The 20031-nt window shown below is 40.8% G+C and overlaps 1 protein-coding gene across 1 annotated transcript in view; it reads left to right on the forward strand.

The window, feature by feature from the left end:
- Window positions 1-13060: 13060 nt before the first annotated feature.
- Window positions 13061-20031, forward strand: part of LOC110519984 (inactive dipeptidyl peptidase 10) — a 344103-nt gene continuing 337132 nt past the window's right edge. The window contains exon 1 of the mRNA XM_036974136.1: window positions 13061-13274. Within this exon, the coding sequence (XP_036830031.1) occupies window positions 13203-13274 (72 nt within the window). The 5' untranslated portion in view covers window positions 13061-13202. The remainder of the gene's footprint in view (window positions 13275-20031) is intronic.

Consider the following 20031-nt stretch of genomic DNA (forward strand, 5'->3'; position numbering starts at 1 on the left):
TAGCTACATTTTCAGATATTACATGTTTCTAATTTGGAAATAAAGTATTTAAATTTCAAGTTTAAGTGTACTGATAGCTAGGTAGCTAACATTAGCTGGTTTGCTAGCTAAAATTACCTACATGATCTTAATATTCGTATCTCAGAGAAATTTGCTTGACTTGTTATATTCTAATGTTAGCTAGCTAACATTGAACCTGGTTGGTTAGCTACATGCAGATTCATACAGGGTAGTAACATTGTGAGTTGTGATTATGGTTAATTGTTTACCTAGCTAGCTAGCTGCATGTCTTAACAAAAGACTCTCGTCTGAGTGTACAAGAGCGCAGAATAACTGATGAATTTACAAACGCTCAACACCCGTTGAATATGGCCGGTGTCAGTAAATGTTGGCAAAAAAAGCGTAATTAAATTGTTGCCTGCAGCACAGTTAGTCACCAACACTCTTGATAACATGAACACAGCCTAACCGGCTCTGCTAGGGCGAGTGAAATGGTCAAAGTGGGGTGTTCGCTCATGTGTCCGGAAGTATCTAGCAAGCTAGCCAATGTTAGGCAGTTAGCTTGGGTGCTTGACTACCGTTGTGAGGTCAGAACGTTCAAATTAACCCTACTCATTGGCCAGAGCGTCCAGTGTGTGCTCTGAACGCTGAGAGTACGAATGGACAATCTGACAGCACAGCTGCAGTCAACGCTCTGGATAACTTAACAGGCTAACCAGCTCTGCTAGGGCAAGTAATGTTCAGTGAGCTTTTCTCTCATTTGTGTCTGGAAGTAGCTAGCAAGTTAGCTTGGGTGCTTGACTGCTGCTGTTAGTACAGAACGGTCGGTTCAACCCTTAAACAGATGGGTGGGGCTAAAGCTTAAGAGGGTGTGAACAATGCTGAATGGTTGTAGACAAAGGGCTCTCTAGTAGTTGTACCAAAACATTCAAAGGACATTTTCTCAAAAGTGAGTTTACAAGTTTATCAAATTTCAAAGCAAAATTACTTTTCTGTTTTTCCTCAACTGTAGTGTATGATATACCATTTTGTAGCTCTGAGTCTCTACTTTTAATGTTAAAAACACAATTTTAAATGTTGCTACATAAGAACGATTTGAGCCGGTTGGTCACATATTGTCAGATTCTGCAGAAAAGGGGGGAATGGGTCACAGTGCTTGGCTAAAAGACAAGTAGAAATACAAGACTTGAATATTGGATCGTGAGGCTCTTGTTAGGCTCAGATGTATCAATAAACAATCCCTAATTGGAAAGGGGAACTAATCTGGGTAGCCTCTTAAACTCGATCTGGATGCAAGAGGGTTGAGAATTGTTTTTTGTAGTCATGTCATGTCAAGAGTTTAGGCATAATGAGACATTGTTTGGCCAACTATGGGGGACACAGATGGGGGGTGTAACAAAGTCTGAATGAGGGCAACAACATTAAGACAATGATAAAGCATAGAGTTACCATAGGTTCAGAAAGATAAAGAAGCTTTCTTTCCTTCATTGCACTTATGTGACTTCAAGTCAAATAAGAGTCAAATCAAAGTTTATTGGTCACATACAAAGATTTGCAGATGTTATTGAAGGTGCAGCAAAATGCTTGTGTTTCTAGCTCCAACAGTGCATTAATAGCTAGCAATACAAAACAATACACACATAATCCATAAAAGTAAAAAGAAAAAATTAAGAAAGCCCGGAATTTAAATACACTAAGTGTACAAAATATTAGGAACACCTTCCCATGAGATAGACTGACCAGGTGAACCCAGGTCAAGCTATGCTCCATTATTAATATCACTTGTTAAATCCACTTCATCGTAGATGAAGGCGAGGTGCCAGGTTAAAGAAGGATTGTTATGCTTTGAGGCAGTTGAGACATAGATTGTGCATGTGTGCCATTCAGAGTGTGAACGGGCAAGACAAAATATTTAAGTGCCTTTGAACAAGGATATGGTAGTAGGTAACAGGCGTGCTGGTTTGAGTGTGTCAAGAACTGCAACACTGCCAGATTTTTCACACTCAACAGTTTCCCATGTGTATCATTAACCGTTCACCACCCAAAGGACATCCAGCCAACTTGACACAACTGTGGGAAGCATTGGAGTCAACATGGACCAGCATCTCTGTGGAACACTTTCGACACCTTGTAGAGTCCATGCCACGATGAATTGAGACTATTCTGAGGGCAAAAGTTGGTGCAACTCAATATTAGGCATGTGTTCCTGGTGTTTTGTACAATCAGTGTATCATTATACACTGATTGTACAAATGCTGTGTATAGACAGTATATGAGTAGAACAGAACTGAACTAACTGAACTAAATGACTATCACTTCTGTCATCATGAAGTGCTTTGAGAGACTAGTCAAGGATCATATCACCTCCACCCTACCTGTCACCCTAGACCCACTCCAATTTGCTTACCGCCCCAATAGGTCCACAGACGATGCAATCGCCATCACACCGCACACTGCCCTATCCCATCTGGATAAGAGGAATATCTATTTAAGAATGCTATTCATTGACTACAGCTCAGCATTCAACACCATACTACCCTCCACTCTCATCATTAAACTTGAGAACCTGGTTTCTCGACCCCGCCCTGTGCAACTGGGTCCTGGACTCAACAGTGGCGACTCCGGGATTTTGGCCTTCTAGGCAGAATTGCAAAGGAAAAAGACATATCTCAGACTGGCCAATAAAAATAAACGATTAAGATGGGCAAAAGAACACAGACTCTGGACAAAGGAACTCTGCCTTGAAGGCCAGCATCCCGCCTCTTCACTGTTGACGTTGAGACTGGTTTTTGCAGGCACTATTTAATGAAGTTGCCAGTTGAGGACTTGTGAGGCGCCTGTTTCTCAAACTAGACACTAATATACTTGTCCTTTTGCACAGTTGTGCACTGGGCCTCCCACTCCTCTTTCTATTCTGGTTAGAGTCAGTCTGCGCTGTTCTGTGAAGGAAGTAGTACGGAGCGTTGTCTGAGATCTTCAGTTTTTTGGCAATTTCTCACATGGAATACCCTTCATTTCTCAGAACAAGAATAGACTGACGAGTTTCAGAAGAAAGCTCTTTGTTTCTGGCCATTTTGAGCCTGTAATCGAACCCACAAATGCTGATGCTCCAGATACTCAATTAGTCTAAAGAAGACCAGTTTTATTGCTTCTTTAATCAGGACAACAGTTTTCAGCTGTGCTAACATAATTGCAAAAGGGTTTACTAATGATCAATTAGCCTTTTAAAATGATAAACTTGGATTAGCTAACACAAAGTGCCATTGGAACACAGGAGTGATGGTTGCTGATATTGGGCCTCTGTACGCCTATGTAGATATTCCATAAAAAATCTGCCATTTCCAGCAACAATAGTCATTTACAACATTAACAATGTCTACACTATATTTCTGATCAATTTGATGTTATTTTCATGGACAAAAAAACGACTTTACTTTCCTTAAACAAGGACATTTCTTGGTGACCCCAAACTTTTTAACGGCAGTGTTGGTATTTCTGTTGTCCAGGTGGGATAGCGCAGTATGCGATTGCATCATCCATGGATCTGTTGGGGCGGTATGTGAATTGTAGTGGGTCTAGGTTGTTGGGTAAGGTGGAGGTTATATGGTCCTTAACTAGCCTCTCAAAGCACTTTGTGATGACAGAAGTGAGTTCTACGGTGGGATAGTTATTTAATTCAGTTACCTTCTTTTTCTTGGGAACAGGAACATTGGTGGAAGCAAGTCGGGACAGCAGACGTATATGGAGAGATTGAATATGTCCATAAACACTCCAGCCAGCTGGTCTGCACATGCTCTGAGGACGGGGCTTGGGATGACGTCTAGTCCCCCAGCCTTGCGAGGGTTAACATGCTTAAATTACTTACGTCGGCCACAGAGAACGGGAGCACACAGTCCACATGAGCAGCATGGGCTTGCGTCGGTGGCTCAATGTTGTTTTCCTCGACGCGGGCGAAGAAGGGGCATAGCTTGTCTGTGTTCGCGATGTGTCTGGCTTTCCCTTTATAATCCGTAATTTGTCTGGAGTCTTTGCCACATACGTCTCGTGTCAGAGCTGTTGAATTGCGACTCCATTTTATCCCTGTACTGTTTTTGATTGCCTTACGGAGGTCATAGGTGGTCTGTTTGTACACATTAATGTTCCCAATCATGGTTAAACACGGTGGTTCGCACTTTCAGTTTTATGCGAACACTGTCATCTGTCCACAATTTTTGATTTTGATAAGTTCTAATCTTCACAGTGTGAACAACATCCTCTGCACTTATTGATGAACCCAGTCACTGAGTCAATGTACACGTCAGTACTATTGTCAGAGGCGACCCGGAACATTTTCCAGTCCGCATGATCAAAACAAACTTGAAGCATACAGTGGCAAGAAAAAGTTAGTGAACCCTTTGAAATTACCTGGATTTCTGCATAAATTGGTCATCAAATGTGATCTGATCTTCATCCAAGTCACAACAATAGACAAACATAGTGTGCTTAAACTATTAACACAAATTATTGTATTTTTCTTGTCTTTATTGAATACATCATTGAAACATTCACAGTGTAGCTCTGAAAAATTATGTGAACCCCTAGGCTAATGACGTCTCCAAAAGCTGATGTGGAGTTCAATCAATGAGATGAGATTGGAGATGTTGGTTAGAGCTAACTTGCCCTGTAAAAAACAGTTTGTTCACAAGAAGCATTGCCCGATGTGAACCATGCCTCGAACAAAAGACATCTCAGAAGAACTAAGATGAAGAATTGTTGACTTGCATAAAGCTGGAAAGGGTTACAAAAGTATCTCTAAAAGCCTTGATGTTCATCAGGAGTGGCCGTCCTGCTAAGATGACTGCAAGAGCACAGCGCAGAATGCTCAATGAGGTTAAGAAGAATCCTAGAGTGTCAGCTAAAGACTTACAGAAATCTCTGGAACATGCTAACATCTCTGTTGATGAGTCTACGATACATAAAACACTAAAAAAATAATGGTGTTCATGGGAGGACACCATGGAAGAAGCCACTGCTGTCCCAAAAAAAACCCATTGCTGTACGCCAGAGGTTTGCAACAATGCACCATAATGCACCAAAATATTCTGTGGACAGATGAAACTACAGTTGAGTTGTTTGGAAGGAACACACAACACTATGTGTGGAGAAAAAAAGGCACAGCACACCAACATCAAAACCTCATCCCAACTGCAAAGTATGGTGGAGGGACTGCTTTGCTGCCCCAGGTCCTGGACAGCTTGCTATCATCAACAGAAAAATAAATTCCTAAGTTTATCAAGACATTTTTCAAGAGAATGTTAGGCTATCTGTCCGCCAATTGAAACTCAACAGAAGTTGGGTGATGCAACAGGACAACGACCCGAAACACAGAAGTAAATCAACAACAGAAGAAAATACACCTTCTGGAGTGGCCCAGTCAGAGTCCTGACCTCAACCCGATTGAGATGCTGTGGCTGACCTCAAGAGAGCAGCTCATACCAGACATCTCAAGAATATTGCTGAACTGGAACAGTTTTGTAAAGACGAATGGTCCAAAATACCTCCTGACCGCTGTGCAGGTCTGATCCGCAACTGCAGAAAACGTTTGGTTGAGGTTATTGCTGCCAAAGGAGGGTCAACCAGTTATTAAATCCAAGGGTTCCCATACGTTTCCCACCCTGCACTGTGAATGTTTACACAGTGTGTTCAATAAAGACATGAAAACATATAATTGTTTGTGTGTGTTACGGTTCTCGTTTTTGGAATGACCGGACCAAGGTGCAGCGCGGTAGGCGTACATCGTTATTTTTATTGATGACACCAAAAGCAAAATAACAACGACAAAAATGGAAGCGCACAGTTCTGTAAGGCAAAATAAACTGTACAGAAAACAAGATCCCACAAACGCCCAAAAGGAAAATGACAACTTATATATGATCCCCAATTAGAGACAACGATAGACAGCTGCCTCTGACTGGGAACCATACTATGCCAAAAACACAAAGAAATAGAAAACATAGATTTTCCCACCCGAGTTACACCCTGACCTAACCAAACATAGAGAATAATAAGGATCTCTAAGGTCAGGGTGTGACAGTGTGTTATTAGTTTAAGCAGACTGTGTTTGTCTATTGTTGTGACCTAGATGAAGATCAGATCAAATTGTATGACCAAATTATGCAGAAATCCAGGTATTTCAAAAGGGTTCATACTTTTTCTTGCCACTGTAGATTTTGATTGTTCAGACCAGTTGCTTCCTATAGGTGGGGACAAGGAATGATCTGAAAAAATAACCTAAAAGATTTTTCAGAGTGCCTTCTTGACTTCGTTATTCTAGTGACAGCTGAATAAGCCTCTTGTGTGTTCTCTGATCTTCTCTCTGATAAGTATTTTTTAATGAATTCCCCTAAAATACAATTAGTACGCTCCAAGCCCTTAGGCAAGTCTGCAGTTGGGCAAGTCAACATTTCAAACAAAGCTAATGAGTTGCCGGGGTGGTTGATAAATGTGCAGATACGCTATGAAGTGAATATGGAAAATATTAACAATCATATTAATGTGGCCGTTTTCACAGGAATATAGCTTTAATTAGCCCTATCCCTTCTGTGTGAAGTGTGTAAACTGGCAGATAAAATGTTATGAAACTATATCACTTACATTGTCTCTACATCCTTATTAAAAATTGTCAATTATGAATGTTTCGGTTGGTAAGAATTGGCATTATAGCTAAAAGCTAACGAGTCACTGTTGGCATGTTTGTTCAACTTAGCTTTCTATCTTCACTACTATACTTATGAACATTACAGTATACAAATATATTCTCTCATCTTCGTTCTTTATTGACTGGATGAATTCAAAGACAAACTGAGGGGGATTCATGTTATGACTCAAATGATTCAAAAACTGGCTTTTTTCCTGATGAACCCTGGCTTTGAAAAGTGGAGAAATTAAAATGGTTGAGAGTAGAGAGAACAGGGAGAGACCATTTGCATACTTTTAGCCTTGGGCAGTTAAGCAGGCACATTTTGTCATAGATATACAGTTGAAGTCGGAAGTTTACATACACCTTAGCCAAATATATTTAAACTCAGTTTTTCACAATTCCTGACATTTAATCTGAGTAAAGATTCCCGGTCTTAGGTCAGTTAGGATCCCCTCTTTATTTTAAGAATGTGACATGTCAGATTAATAGAAGAGAGAATGATTTATTTCAGCTTGTATTTCTTTCATCACATTCCCAGTGGGTCAGAAGTTTACATACACTCAATTAGTATTTGGTAGCATTGCCATTAAATTGTTTAACTTGGGTCAAACATTTGGGTTGCCTTCCACAAGCTTCCCACAATAAGTTAGGTGAATTTTGGCTCAGTCCTCCTGACAGAGCTGGTGTACCTGAGTCAGGTTTGTAGGCATCCTTGCTCGCACACGCTTTTTCAGTTCTGCCCACAATTTTTCTATGGGATTGAAGTCAGGGCTTTGTGATGGCCACTCCAACACCTTGACTTTGTTGTCCTTACGCCATTTTGCCACAACTTTGGAAGCCATTTGAGGTCATTGTCCATTTGGAAGACCCATTTGCAACCAAGCTATAACTTCCTGAGTGATGTCTTGAGATGTTGCTTCAATAAATCCACATCATTTTACTTTCCTCATGATGCCATCTATTTTGTGAAGTGCACCAGTCCCTCCTGCAGCAAAGCACCCCCACAACATGCAGCTGCCATCCCTGCGCTTCATGGTTGGGATGTTGTTTTTCGGCTTGCAAGCCTCCCCCTTTTTCCTCCAAACATAACGATGGTCATTATGGCCAAACAGTTCTATTGTTGTTTCATCAGACCAGAGGACATTTTTCCAAAAAGTACGATCTTTGTCCCCATGTGCAGTTGCAAACCATAGTCTGGCTTTTTTAATGACGGTTTTGGAGCAGTGGCTTCTTCCTTGCTGAGCGGCCTTCCAGGTTATGTCAATATAGGACTCGTTTTACTGTGTACAGTGCCTTGCGAAAGTATTCGGCCCCCTTGAACTTTACGACCTTTTGCCACATTTCAGGCTTCAAACATAAAGATATAAAACTGTATTTTTTTTGTGAAGAATCAACAACAAGTGGGACACAATCATGAAGTGGAACAACATTTATTGGATATTTTAAACTTTTTTAACAAATCCAAAACTGTCGCTTGGGGTATGTCTCTATCAGTTTTGCACATCGAGAGACTGAAATTTTTTCCCATTCCTCCTTGCAAAACAGCTCGAGCTCAGTGAGGTTGGATGGAGAGCATTTGTGAACAGCAGTTTTCAGTTCTTTCCACAGATTCTCGATTGGATTCAGGTCTGGACTTTGACTTGGCCATTCTAACACCTGGATATGTTTATTTTTGAACCATTCCATTGTAGATGTTGCTTTATGTTTTGGATCATTGTCTTGTTGGAAGACAAATCTTCGTCCCAGTCTCAGGTCTTTTGCAGACTCCATCAGGTTTTCTTCCAGAATGGTCCTGTATTTGGCTCCCTCCATCTTCCCATCAATTTTATCCATCTTCCCTGTCCCTGCTGAAGAAAAGCAGGCCCAAACCATGATGCTGCCACCACCATGTTTGACAGTGGGGATGGTGTGTTCAGCTGTGTTGCTTTTACGCCAAACATAACGTTTTGCATTGTTGCCAAAAAGTTCAATTTTGGTTTCATCTGACCAGAGCACCTTGTTCCACATGTTTGGTGTGTCTCCCATGTGGCTTGTGGCAAACTTTAAACAACACTTTTTATGGATATCTTTAAGAAATGGCTTTCTTCTTGCCACTCTTCCATAAAGGCCAGATTTGTGCAATATACGACTGATTGTTGTCCTATGGACAGAGTCTCCCACCTCAGCTGTAGATCTCTGCAGTTCTTCCAGAGTAATCATGGGCCTCTTGGCTGCATCTCTGATCAGTCTTCTCCTTGTATGAGCTGAAAGTTTAGAGGGACGGCCAGGTCTTGGTAGATTTGCAGTGGTCTGATACTCCTTCCATTTCAATATTATCGCTTGCACAGTGCTCCTTGGGATGTTTAAAGCTTGGGAAATCTTTTTGTATCCAAATCCGGCTTTAAACTTCTTCACAGCAGTATCTCGGACCTGCCTGGTGTGTTCCTTGTTCTTCATGATGCTCTCTGCGCTTTTAACGTACCTCTGAGACTATCACAGTGCAGGTGCATTTATACGGAGACTTGATTACACACAGGTGGATTGTATTTATCATCATTAGTCATTTAGGTCAACATTGGATCATTCAGAGATCCTCACTGAACTTCTGGAGAGAGTTTGCTGCACTGAAAGTAAAGGGGCTGAATAATTTTGCACGCCCAATTTTTCAGTTTTTGATTTGTTAAAAAAGTTTGAACTTATCCAATAAATGTCGTTCCACTTCATGATTGTGTCCCACTTGTTGTTGATTCTTCACAAAAAAATACAGTTTTATATCTTTATGTTTGAAGCCTGAAATGTGGCAAAAGGTCGCAAAGTTCAAGGGGGCCGAATACTTTCGCAAGGCACTGTATATGGATACTTTTGTACCTGTTTCCTCCAGCATCTTCACAAGGTCCTATGCTGTTGCTCTGCGATTGATTTGCACTTTTTGCACCAAAGTACGTTCATTTCTAGGAGATAGAATGCATCTCCTTCCTAAGCAGTATGACGGCTGCGTGGTCCCATGTTTTTTATACTTGTGTACCATTGTTTGTACAGATGAAAGTGGTACCTTCAGGCATTTGGAAATTGCTCCCAAGGATGAACCAGACTTGGGAAGGTCTACAATTTTTTTTCTGAGGTCTTGGCTGATTTCTTTAGATTTTACCATGATGTCAAGCAAGGAGGCGCTGAGTTTGAAGGTAGGCCTTGAAATACATCCACAGGTACACCTCCAATTGACTCAAATGAGCCCATCAGAAGCTTCTAAAGCCATTACATAATTTTCTGGAATTTTCCAAGCTGTTTAAAGGCACAGTCAATTTAGTGTATGTAAACTTCTGACCCACTGGAATTGTGATACAGTGAATTATAAGTGAAATAATCTGTCTGTAAACAATTGTTGAAAAAATGACTTGTGTCATGCATGAAGTAGGTGTCCTAACCGACTTGCCAAAACTATAGTTTGTTAACAAGAAATGTGTGGATTAGTAGAAAAAAGATTTTTAATGACTATGTGTATGTAAACTTCCGACTTCAACTGTAGATTCATATACTGTACAACCCAGCTCTGGCCAATAGTGACATTGGAGCATTATGGTCCTGTACCACAAGGCCTTGAAACCTTTGCTATTGAATGATGCAATCGTGGTTCCAAGGACATCTGAATACTCAAGAGTCCACATACTGTATACAAGACATAGCTATACTAAACAATGGGAGAATCTAAACTGTGTGTAGATATTTATTTTTATCTTCACAAGATTGGGTACCCTGGCCTTCACTTGAGAAATTTGCTGACGATGCATACAATAGCTGGAAGAGATGTTCCAAGATGTTATCATAATACGGAATATAGATATGCATGCAGACCTACATTTGTTTTTCAGGGGCACTTAAAATTCCAGATTGCAGTGACATGATTGCAATGCCCTCAAGATGTTATAAGCTTGCACGTAATGGGATGTATTGGTTGACTGAGCAACGTATTACAAACTTTGTTAGCTCAAAGTTTACTTTGATGTGTTTGTATGCTAGCACAGTTAATTTGCATAGCATTAGCCACATAATATGATGTTTCTTCCTCACTTCCTTGTGTATGTTCAGATTCTGCTCATCGCATGCTTCTCGAGTCTATCTATATGGAGTGGGGAGGAAGAGACAGGCACTCTTGGGTGATTCATTCAATCGTTTGGTGTCATCCAACTATACCCGCAGGTACAGCTAATCTATTAGCCTCCTGTCCACCGTTTGTCGAGTGTTAAGCGCTCTGCACACAATGGCGCTTTGTAGTCACCGAACAAAACCTGGGACTCATTGAAAGAACCCATCAGAGGGCCATACATGCTCAGCCATGCGAATCGCCTGCAGCTCTCTCCCCATAGCCCGTTCAAGAACTAAAAATATTTCTTATTGAAGAGAGAAAAAACACAAGTAAACAACGAACACATTTATTTGAATTAGCTATAGACTGGGAAAACATCTTAAGGTAGGCTATGTATGCACGCCGATGCAATCTCTCCCTCACGCACACAGGCACAACCACTCACTCAAACACACACACTCATTCAAACCTCTCATACCATTTCAGCTTGTAGCTAAGATGAAATGTAGGGAAACCTGACGCTGTTGATTTAGTAACACTTCTCATGGTGTCATCCCAGCACCTCTGTCCAATACATACAGTCAAACAAATTTGTATTCCAACACACATCTGTGCATACTAAATAATTACCACATAATCTGTAGCTAAATGCTAGTGTCTCATTTACACCTGCTTGTACATGTCACAGTGTGGTTAACACCACGCAAAACAATCTCTGAATATCATTAACAGATTTATACCTGCTAGTACAGTATGTCATTGACTCTTTGCTATGTAGTAAGGCCTATATCTCTAGGCTTATATGTTGCTCATTTGAAATGCATTTGTGTCGTTATTTCATTCCAGTACACTGCGTATCAGCATATTGAATAAAATTTAAACATGTTTTACTGAGATACAAAGTATGTTTTTAGTATACTACAAAAAACACGAGTGGTGGGTACACTGCATTTCAGATGTATTATGGACATTGATATGCAATCTTCATATGCACAACGCAATTCAAAATGCCATGGAGAGGCATGGTGTAACACGCCTTTTGATGAGCCCACTGATAACCGTACACGGTGAGAGAACAGATGCACCACAACTGTTCAGTTAACACTTCGGATACAGAGGGACGCTGGAGGGAGCCTAAAGGTATTTGCTGGAGTGCAAGCATGGGACAAGGGAGACAGAGGAGAAGAGGGAGATGAGAGGGGGAAGGAAAACATAGGAAAGGGACAATAGATCCAAAGAACAGGGGGGGAGAGAGAGAGAGAGAGAGAGAGGAGAGAGAGAGAGAGAGAGAAGGAGACAAGAGAGGAGGAGGCAAGAGAGGAAAGGACATTTGAAATTAAGAAAAAAAGGACAATAGATGAAAGAGAAAGGAAAAGCACTCTGTCTGATGCACACACACACACACACACACACACACACACACACACACACACACACACACACACACACACACACACAGACACATACACAGGAGGTGAGTCTGAGGCTCTGTGACATGGGTGGCTTGTAGAACAGTAATTTATCAGGTTCTGAAGGCCACTGCAGACACATTTACTCAGTGTCATGAAAAAACATGTTTCTGCCCAAGCCTGTAAACTATTCCCATATCCCTAGCCTTCCCTCTCTCCATAAAATGTGCTGTTGGCAGTGGTGAAAGTAACATGTGCCACAAACCATGAAGTAAATATATTTTGCTCATCAATAAATGTGATTCTGTAATCCATTTAGAAAACCTTAGCTATAGTCCATCTAGATAAGTGTATTATAGTGACCTTAACCCAACGCCTAGCAACCTCGTCAAGAGGTTCAGACCTCATGGCTTAATGAAGTTAAGGTGTTGCCTTGACAGTTGCTGGACCGGGATTCAAATATATTTTTACGCTGTAAAAACTGATCATATTGATAACATCGAATGCACATTACTTTTAATGGTGTTGATGAGTAGCATCATTTGGTAGCTCTACTTCCATTTAAAATACGAACATGTATGATTATTTATGACTTCATTGTAATGCGATAGAGTATTATTAATAACCTGGTTATATTGTATCAATGGATGTTGTTTTCACAAACTTTTCTGTATATTTAAGTGGGAATCAACTTCACAATGATTGTGAGTAAATTGATGACAGATGAATATAGTGCTGGCAATCACACATGTCCGGTCGAGTTCATATTTACCCAAGCCTGTTTTGGTTTGTGGTGTAGTGGATCAAACCACAGACAGCGTTGCAAATGCCAATTCAGATAGCCTATGCGCCGGCGCTGCACCCATCGAGGAGAAGAAGCCAGTTGCGCGCATCATACACGACAAAAGAGTCAGTCGCCGAATACCCGGAGTCCACATATGCAACAGGGAGTTGCTGGATAGACGGTCACTGCTTTATATTTTGCTTTGGTCGGTGTTTGCCAGGTGCTTTACATTTTTGGGGGGATAGGAACGGCTCGTGGGTTTCCAAGATGAACCAAACTGCCGGCGTTTCGCACCAAGTGAAATGCCAGTCTTCTGTGTCTTCGAAGGCTATGGCCAAGGTATGAACTTTATATCTACAGGGACAGGCATACGTGAAATTAGTTTGAAACGTAATTGTTGCCGTATTAAGCTTGCGTTATTATGCTTGGGTTATTACGCAAAATAGCAAGAAGTTCCATGTGATCACCTCTATGAGCAAATGTAACTTTTTTTTGTGATGGAAAGATTTGCGAAAAGAGACCAGAACTCTTTGGTCTGGTTTAAATGATCGATCATGTTGATGTGTGGCTATTAACTTGACCTAATACTCTGTTTTTGTGGCTGTTGTTGGTTTTAGACGTGGTTGGGTTTGAGAAATATTGCAGTACTACCACATAGATTAGGCTATATATTGAACATTAATTTAACTTTATAGCGGTGTGTTGGATACTGTTCAGCGCGTTAAGCAAAAATGTTGAAGCCAAATGCAAATATTTTGTAGGATAAAGAGCATTGTAGTTACACACAATGCTGCAGTACAGCAATTTAAAATTCAGATCACGTCGAGAGTAGAAGAAAGAGGGGGAAATATGCTACCAATATATTCCTTTGAAAAAAGGCATATCGATTCTACCCACCACCCATTCACTTTCACGTTAATACAAAATATGACAACAAGCAGCGTTAATTTAGTTAATCCATCATACCCATAGGCTATTAGTAAATTGCCATTTAAAGCTTGACAGATTGCCGTAATTAGGCTACGTTTCTTTGGTGTGTGTATATGATGTCTCAAGGGAATTTGGGCCAGATGGACCTGTTGTTAAGAGTAACTCAATCAATGTTCATCAAGACCGTGCTCTGCGTCTTTTGGCAACTACTTGAGGAGGTCTCTGTCTCTCTTATGGGAATAAAAGTAAAGCAGAATAAATAGGTCAATTCTTTACTGGTTTAATTGTGCATAATTTCTCTCTGGATTTCCAGGGAAATGCCACATTTGGGTCATGTTTTGTTGGAAGAAACTTTATTGATATTTCCCTTAAAATGCATGTATACATATTTTGGGAATGACATACAGTGCAGAATAGAAATGTAGTCGATTGCCATCTTTTGGCGGATACATTGCTCACGGACAGCCCGTCTCACTACTACATACCTTGTTCATTGTAGAATGTGTTTGAAAGCTGAAACCCAATTTTCCCAGGCATGATGAGTGGCTTGTCTTAGGCTGTCAAATGTAAACAGGTTGCATCGTGAAGGCTTTGATTTCTTAGACATAGGATTACACATCGTGGGTCTTATATGCATACATTTTAGTCCATATAGATATTAGAGGGATTTCAAGCTCATAAAAATTGGTCGCACGCATGCTTCTTGATGGTATTGTATTTAGATTTGAGCCCGGATTACAGCGACACAACCCCTGCCACCAACAGTATTATTACCCTGTAATGGCACAGGCCAGGCCTGCCTACATAAGTGTTAGTCTTTTGCCATATATAATACCACATTAGCCACTCTCCATATAAACTGGATGCTTTTCTAAGGGCTAACAGTGATTCTGTGACTGAAGGTCAATCACTGACTCACGACTCGGTAAGTAAAGCTGGGTGTTGGCTCCATCGATGGCTTCATACTAAAACATCTGTCCATTGGCAGACTGCTAAATGTACTCAGGGGATAGTCTAAATGATGCAAGATTCACATCAACATTCAAACATATTACATACAATTAAGGTGGTATTGGAAATTGGTGTGAGTGAGTGAGAGAGTGAGAGAGAGAGCAGTTTGGCATGTGTCTATGTGTTGGTGGAAAGCACGTGGTGCTGAAATAGTTTGAGCCTCGCAGAGACAAAGCAGCGCTTGAGGACAGTGGCATGGTGCTGAAATGGGACGGAGCACTACGCTGACTGACTCATCCCTATTTCATGTGAGGAAAGCTCAGGTGCAACCTGAGTGGGAGTGAGACACTCCAAGACAAACGGATCTCCACTGGACCTTGATGTATTGAAACATTACGAGTATTGACGTAGTGAAAGATGGGCTACTTACTTTCAGAAAATCATGTTCCATATGGAGTGCTAGAGTACAAATTGTGCTGGGTTAAAATTGAGGGCACAACAGTATTTCAAACCCCAGGTAAAATACAGTGCCTTCGGACCCATTCACTGTTTCCACATGTTGTTACAGCCTTATTCTAAATTTAATTTTAAAAAATTCCCCTCATCAATCTAAACACAATGACAAAGAAAAAACTGTTTTTTTAGGCATTTCTGCTAATTTACTAAAAATAAAAAACAGAAATATCACATTTACATAAGTATTCAGACCCTTTACTAAGTACTTTTTTGAAGCACCTTTGGCAGCAATTACAGCCTCAAGTCTTCTTGTGTATGACACTACAAGCATGGCACACCTGTATTTGAGGAGTTTCTCACATTGTCTCTGCAGATCCTCTCAAGCTCTGTCAGGTTGGATGGAGAGCGTAGCTGCACAGCTATTTTCAGGTCTCTCTAGAGATGTTCGATTGGGTTCAAGTCCGGACCCTGACTGAGCCACTCAAGGCCATTAATTTACTTGTCTCGATGCCACTCCTGCGTTGTCATGGCTGTGTGCTTAGGGTCGTTGTCCTGTTGAAAGGTGAACCTTCACCCCAGTCTGAGGTCCTGAGCGCTTTGGAGCAGGTTTTCTTCAAGGATCTTTGTGCCGTTCATCTATACCTCAATCCTGACTAGTCTCCCAGTCCCTGCCACTGAAAAACACCCCACAGAATGATGCTGTCAACAACATGCTTTACCGTAGGGATGGTGCCAGGTTTCCTCCAGACATGGCATTCAGGCCAAAGAGTTCAATCTTGGTTTCATCAGACCAGAGAATCATGTCTTTAGGTGCCTTTTGGCAAACTCCAAGCTGGCTGTCATGTGCCTTTTACTGAGGAGTTGCTTTCGTCTGGCCACTCTACCATAAAGACATGACTGTGGAGTGCTTCAGGGATGGTTGTCCTTCTGGAAGGTTCTCCCATCTCCACAGAGGAACTCTGTATCTCTGTCAGTGTGACCATCGGGTTCTTGGTCACCTCCCTGACCAAGGATATTATTCCCTGGTTGCTCAGTTTGGCCGGGCGGCCAGCTCTAGGAAGAGTCTTGGTGGTTCAAACTTCTTCCATTTAAGAATGATGGAGGCCACTGTGTTCTTAGGGACCTTCAGATGGTGCAGACATGTTTTGGTACCCTTCCCCAGATCTGTGCCTTGACACAATCCTGTCTCGACCTCATGGCTTCGTTTTCTTTTCTGACATGCACTGTCAACTGTGGAATCTTATATAGACAGGTGTGTGCCTTTCCAAATCATGTCCAATCAATTTCTAAAAACCTGTTTTCACTTTGTCATTATGTGAAATTGTGTGTAGATTGCTGAGGCTTTAAAAAATATATATACATTTTAGAATAAGGCTGTAACGTAACATGATCTGGAAAAAGTCAGGGGGTCTGAATGCTTTCCGAAGGCACTGTAGCAGCAACTATCTCTTCATCTCATGCAAACATGTCCTGGATCGTACATTTGATCCAATTTACCATTCTGTAATACACAGTTGGATTAACTGTTAGGCCACCTCCGTCTCATACAAAAGATAATCTCCTTTCCAGTGCCTGATCTCCCCCTGCCAGTGTTTTGGATCTTAACCACCCTCTTTGATCCTCTAAAACACTCCCATGTCTTCTTCACTTCCTCTTTACACACAATCCAATTAAGAAGAGGCAGCAGATTGTTTGTGGGCTTTCACTCTCCGAGGCTCCTGCTGGGTTTACGAGACCAGCAAAGTCTGCGAGCAGCTGTGGCTCACACCATTCGGTCCTTAAAAGTGACAGGTCCACCCAAGCACAGATAGGGCAATAAACTGAACCGGCCCCATCAGAAAGTAGGAAGCCAAGGCTATAGTGACTGTAGTCATCTGGGATACCGCAACCATATTACTGATGAGGTGATAAGAGCACAAAAACGTTGTCCAATAGCAGGACTGGCTATCATATAGGCGTAGGGTACTATTATGGTTTTACATCTCCTTCTCACTAAAGGGTCTTATTAGCAGTATCTGTATGAAGTTGTAGTTTTATTAGCAGTGTCTGTATGAAGTTGTAGTTTATTAAACAGTTAGAGGAACTGCTTGCATGCTTATCGGCTCTTTATGTGTGAGTGTGATTGTATCAGACCTTCTGGATTTCTGTTACCTTGCGGGCTCTATGGGAAAGAAGACTGTTTTGGGCTGATTTTCCTTTAAGATCCAGAAATATAAGGCCATTCAAAAGTAGTTGAAATTTGGGTGAGTTAAGAGGATTGCACTCACAGCCACTTGCAAACTGAGAAATGTTGCGAAAGCAATCACAACTCTCATGTCCTGTACACAATTCACTTGAAAAGTTCAATAACCCAAACCTCAGCTATTTACTGTTTGAGAAAAAGACATTTGAGTTTGAGAGAGCATTTGAGAAAAGTAATTGCATATCAAACAACCAATATTTATAGATGGTTGAGTTTACACAGTGGGGGAAGTTCATTAATTAGTAATCATGCTCATTAAATAATTATAAATGATGGAACATATTTATTAGCCATTAAACAAGCACAGCGAGAGAGAAAAATATGCCATGCTCGTATTTCTGTAGTATATTTGATGTGAACTTCATTGTACCGTGTGGATATACAGTGGGGAGAACAAGTATTTGATACACTGCCAATTTTGCAGGTTTTCCTAATTACAAAGCATGTAGAGGTCTAATTTTTTATCATAGGTACACTTCAACTGTGAGAGACGGAACAAAAATCCAGAAAATCACAATGTATGATTTTTAAGTAATTAATTTGTTTATCAAATATTTGTTCTCCCCACTGTATATATCATATAATCACATTAAACCATTAGATAGGCCTATCTTTTTGGCTTTGGTATATCATCTTCATATTTTCATGTTTTTGGCGTAGTATGCGAATGATGCTGACGTGTGATGATGTGAAGTTGTACTGAAGGCTGGATGATGAAAGGTCACCGTGAGGGGAAGTAGGGGTTAATGGATCCTATAATGGAGGAGTGATGGAGGCCAGTATCTCTGATTAATGGGTTGATAGGATTGTGTAGGACTGAGGGTTGTAATGGGGGAAAAAAGATAGGGCAGACTGGAGGGATGTGATGAACTAGGAATGATGAGTGAAGATGAATCAACTGTGGTGACCCAGCGGGCAAAACTGGTTGCAATGATGTCGTTATGATGTGTTTTATGACGCCATGGTCAGGTTGTGTACTGGTTGTAAAAGGATGTTTTGTTAACTTGTTTTTAGCAACCAGAAACGATGTCTTAATCTGGTTTTAATCAGATTATCTGACCAGATAACAGGCAAAATATGCTGTCATAATAAAAGATGTCTTTACCCGGTTACAACTAGAAAAATATGTAATTAAGACGTCATGGGACAACATTTTACTGGAGATGGTAATGATGGTAGTAATATGGTAGTATTGTTCCGTAAAAGTATTATTTTGGTAGTATTCTTCTGTGACATTGGCATATTTCAAAGATAAAATCCATGAAACATGGATGAACATGTTCGGACACTTTTAAAAGTCCAAGTATATACAGTATACTTGCCTATCTAACATCTGCTTTTTCTCTAACCCACATGAGACACCCAAAGCACCTTGGATCTTGAATATCAGAGCCATCTTTCAACATACCATCTACCTTCATCTCTGTAGCTAGCTCTACTCCCCTGGTCCCAAACAACACCAATGGTGGGTTATTGAACCTCTGAGGCACTCCCTGTGCATTCTCTCCCCTTGCTAAGATCTATCAAATAAATTGTCTCGAAAAACTCCCAGCAACTGACGTGTTGCAGGCTGCCTGCTCGACAGCCATCCTCAGCATCTGATCGATTGCTCAAATTTGTCTCAAAAAGAATAATTGCATCACCGCTCCAGTCTGTGACTCTATAATTTATAGTCGGCATGCCAACTGATCTCAATATATTCTCTCCCCACAGTGCATCTCTCATTCTTTCTCATTCTCTCTATTCACTGAGGAATGGGTGATAAATGTGTTACTAATTTGTTTTTTGTTGTTGAGACACGTCTGTTGTTCATTTGCATATCAGTGCCTATTCCCAAGAAGTGGCTTATTTGTCCCTATGTCGAAGATTACGCCTAAACCAATACTTTTTTTTTTTTTAAACACGTCAGAATGTAAAATACCATTTGTCAAACTACTGTCTGACCGGTAGTAATCATTCTTTGGTTCTCTTGAGTTCTCACAACCGGTACTAATGACGTGAACCCTGAGGCTTTCCAGGCTTCCTATTCTTTAGATTCCTGAAGTATATTATAGCCTCGGAACAGAACTGACCATCCCTTAGGTGCAACTATTTTTTAGAGCCTGCGGCAAAGTGGACTGATGTGAATATGTTATGAGCTGGTAATGGGGGCCACTGTGTTGAGGTGTGATTAAAAGTTATTTATGAAATGCCAAAGCTTTGGACAGTTGAGCTGAGAGGTCTCTATACCATTAGTTCTTATAATATGACACATATGAAATTTAAAAGAGGGCACACGAAAGATACATTTGATAAATATTAGACTTTACTTCATAATATCTCCTCTTTACAAGCTTTTTACTTCAGTATTCTTAGTTTTTACCTCAATAAGTTGTAATAGATCTGGTATTTGTGTAATCTGTTTGAATCTTAACTGGGCCGTCTTTGAAGATCTTTTTATACTCCCAACACTTTAGATCCCTTTGAAGAGGACTTATTTTGCCAATATGCCGCTGATCATTTGTTATGCTATCTTTC

Source organism: Oncorhynchus mykiss, chromosome 3 (assembly GCF_013265735.2).
Source record: "Oncorhynchus mykiss isolate Arlee chromosome 3, USDA_OmykA_1.1, whole genome shotgun sequence".
Lineage (NCBI taxonomy): Eukaryota > Metazoa > Chordata > Actinopteri > Salmoniformes > Salmonidae > Oncorhynchus > Oncorhynchus mykiss.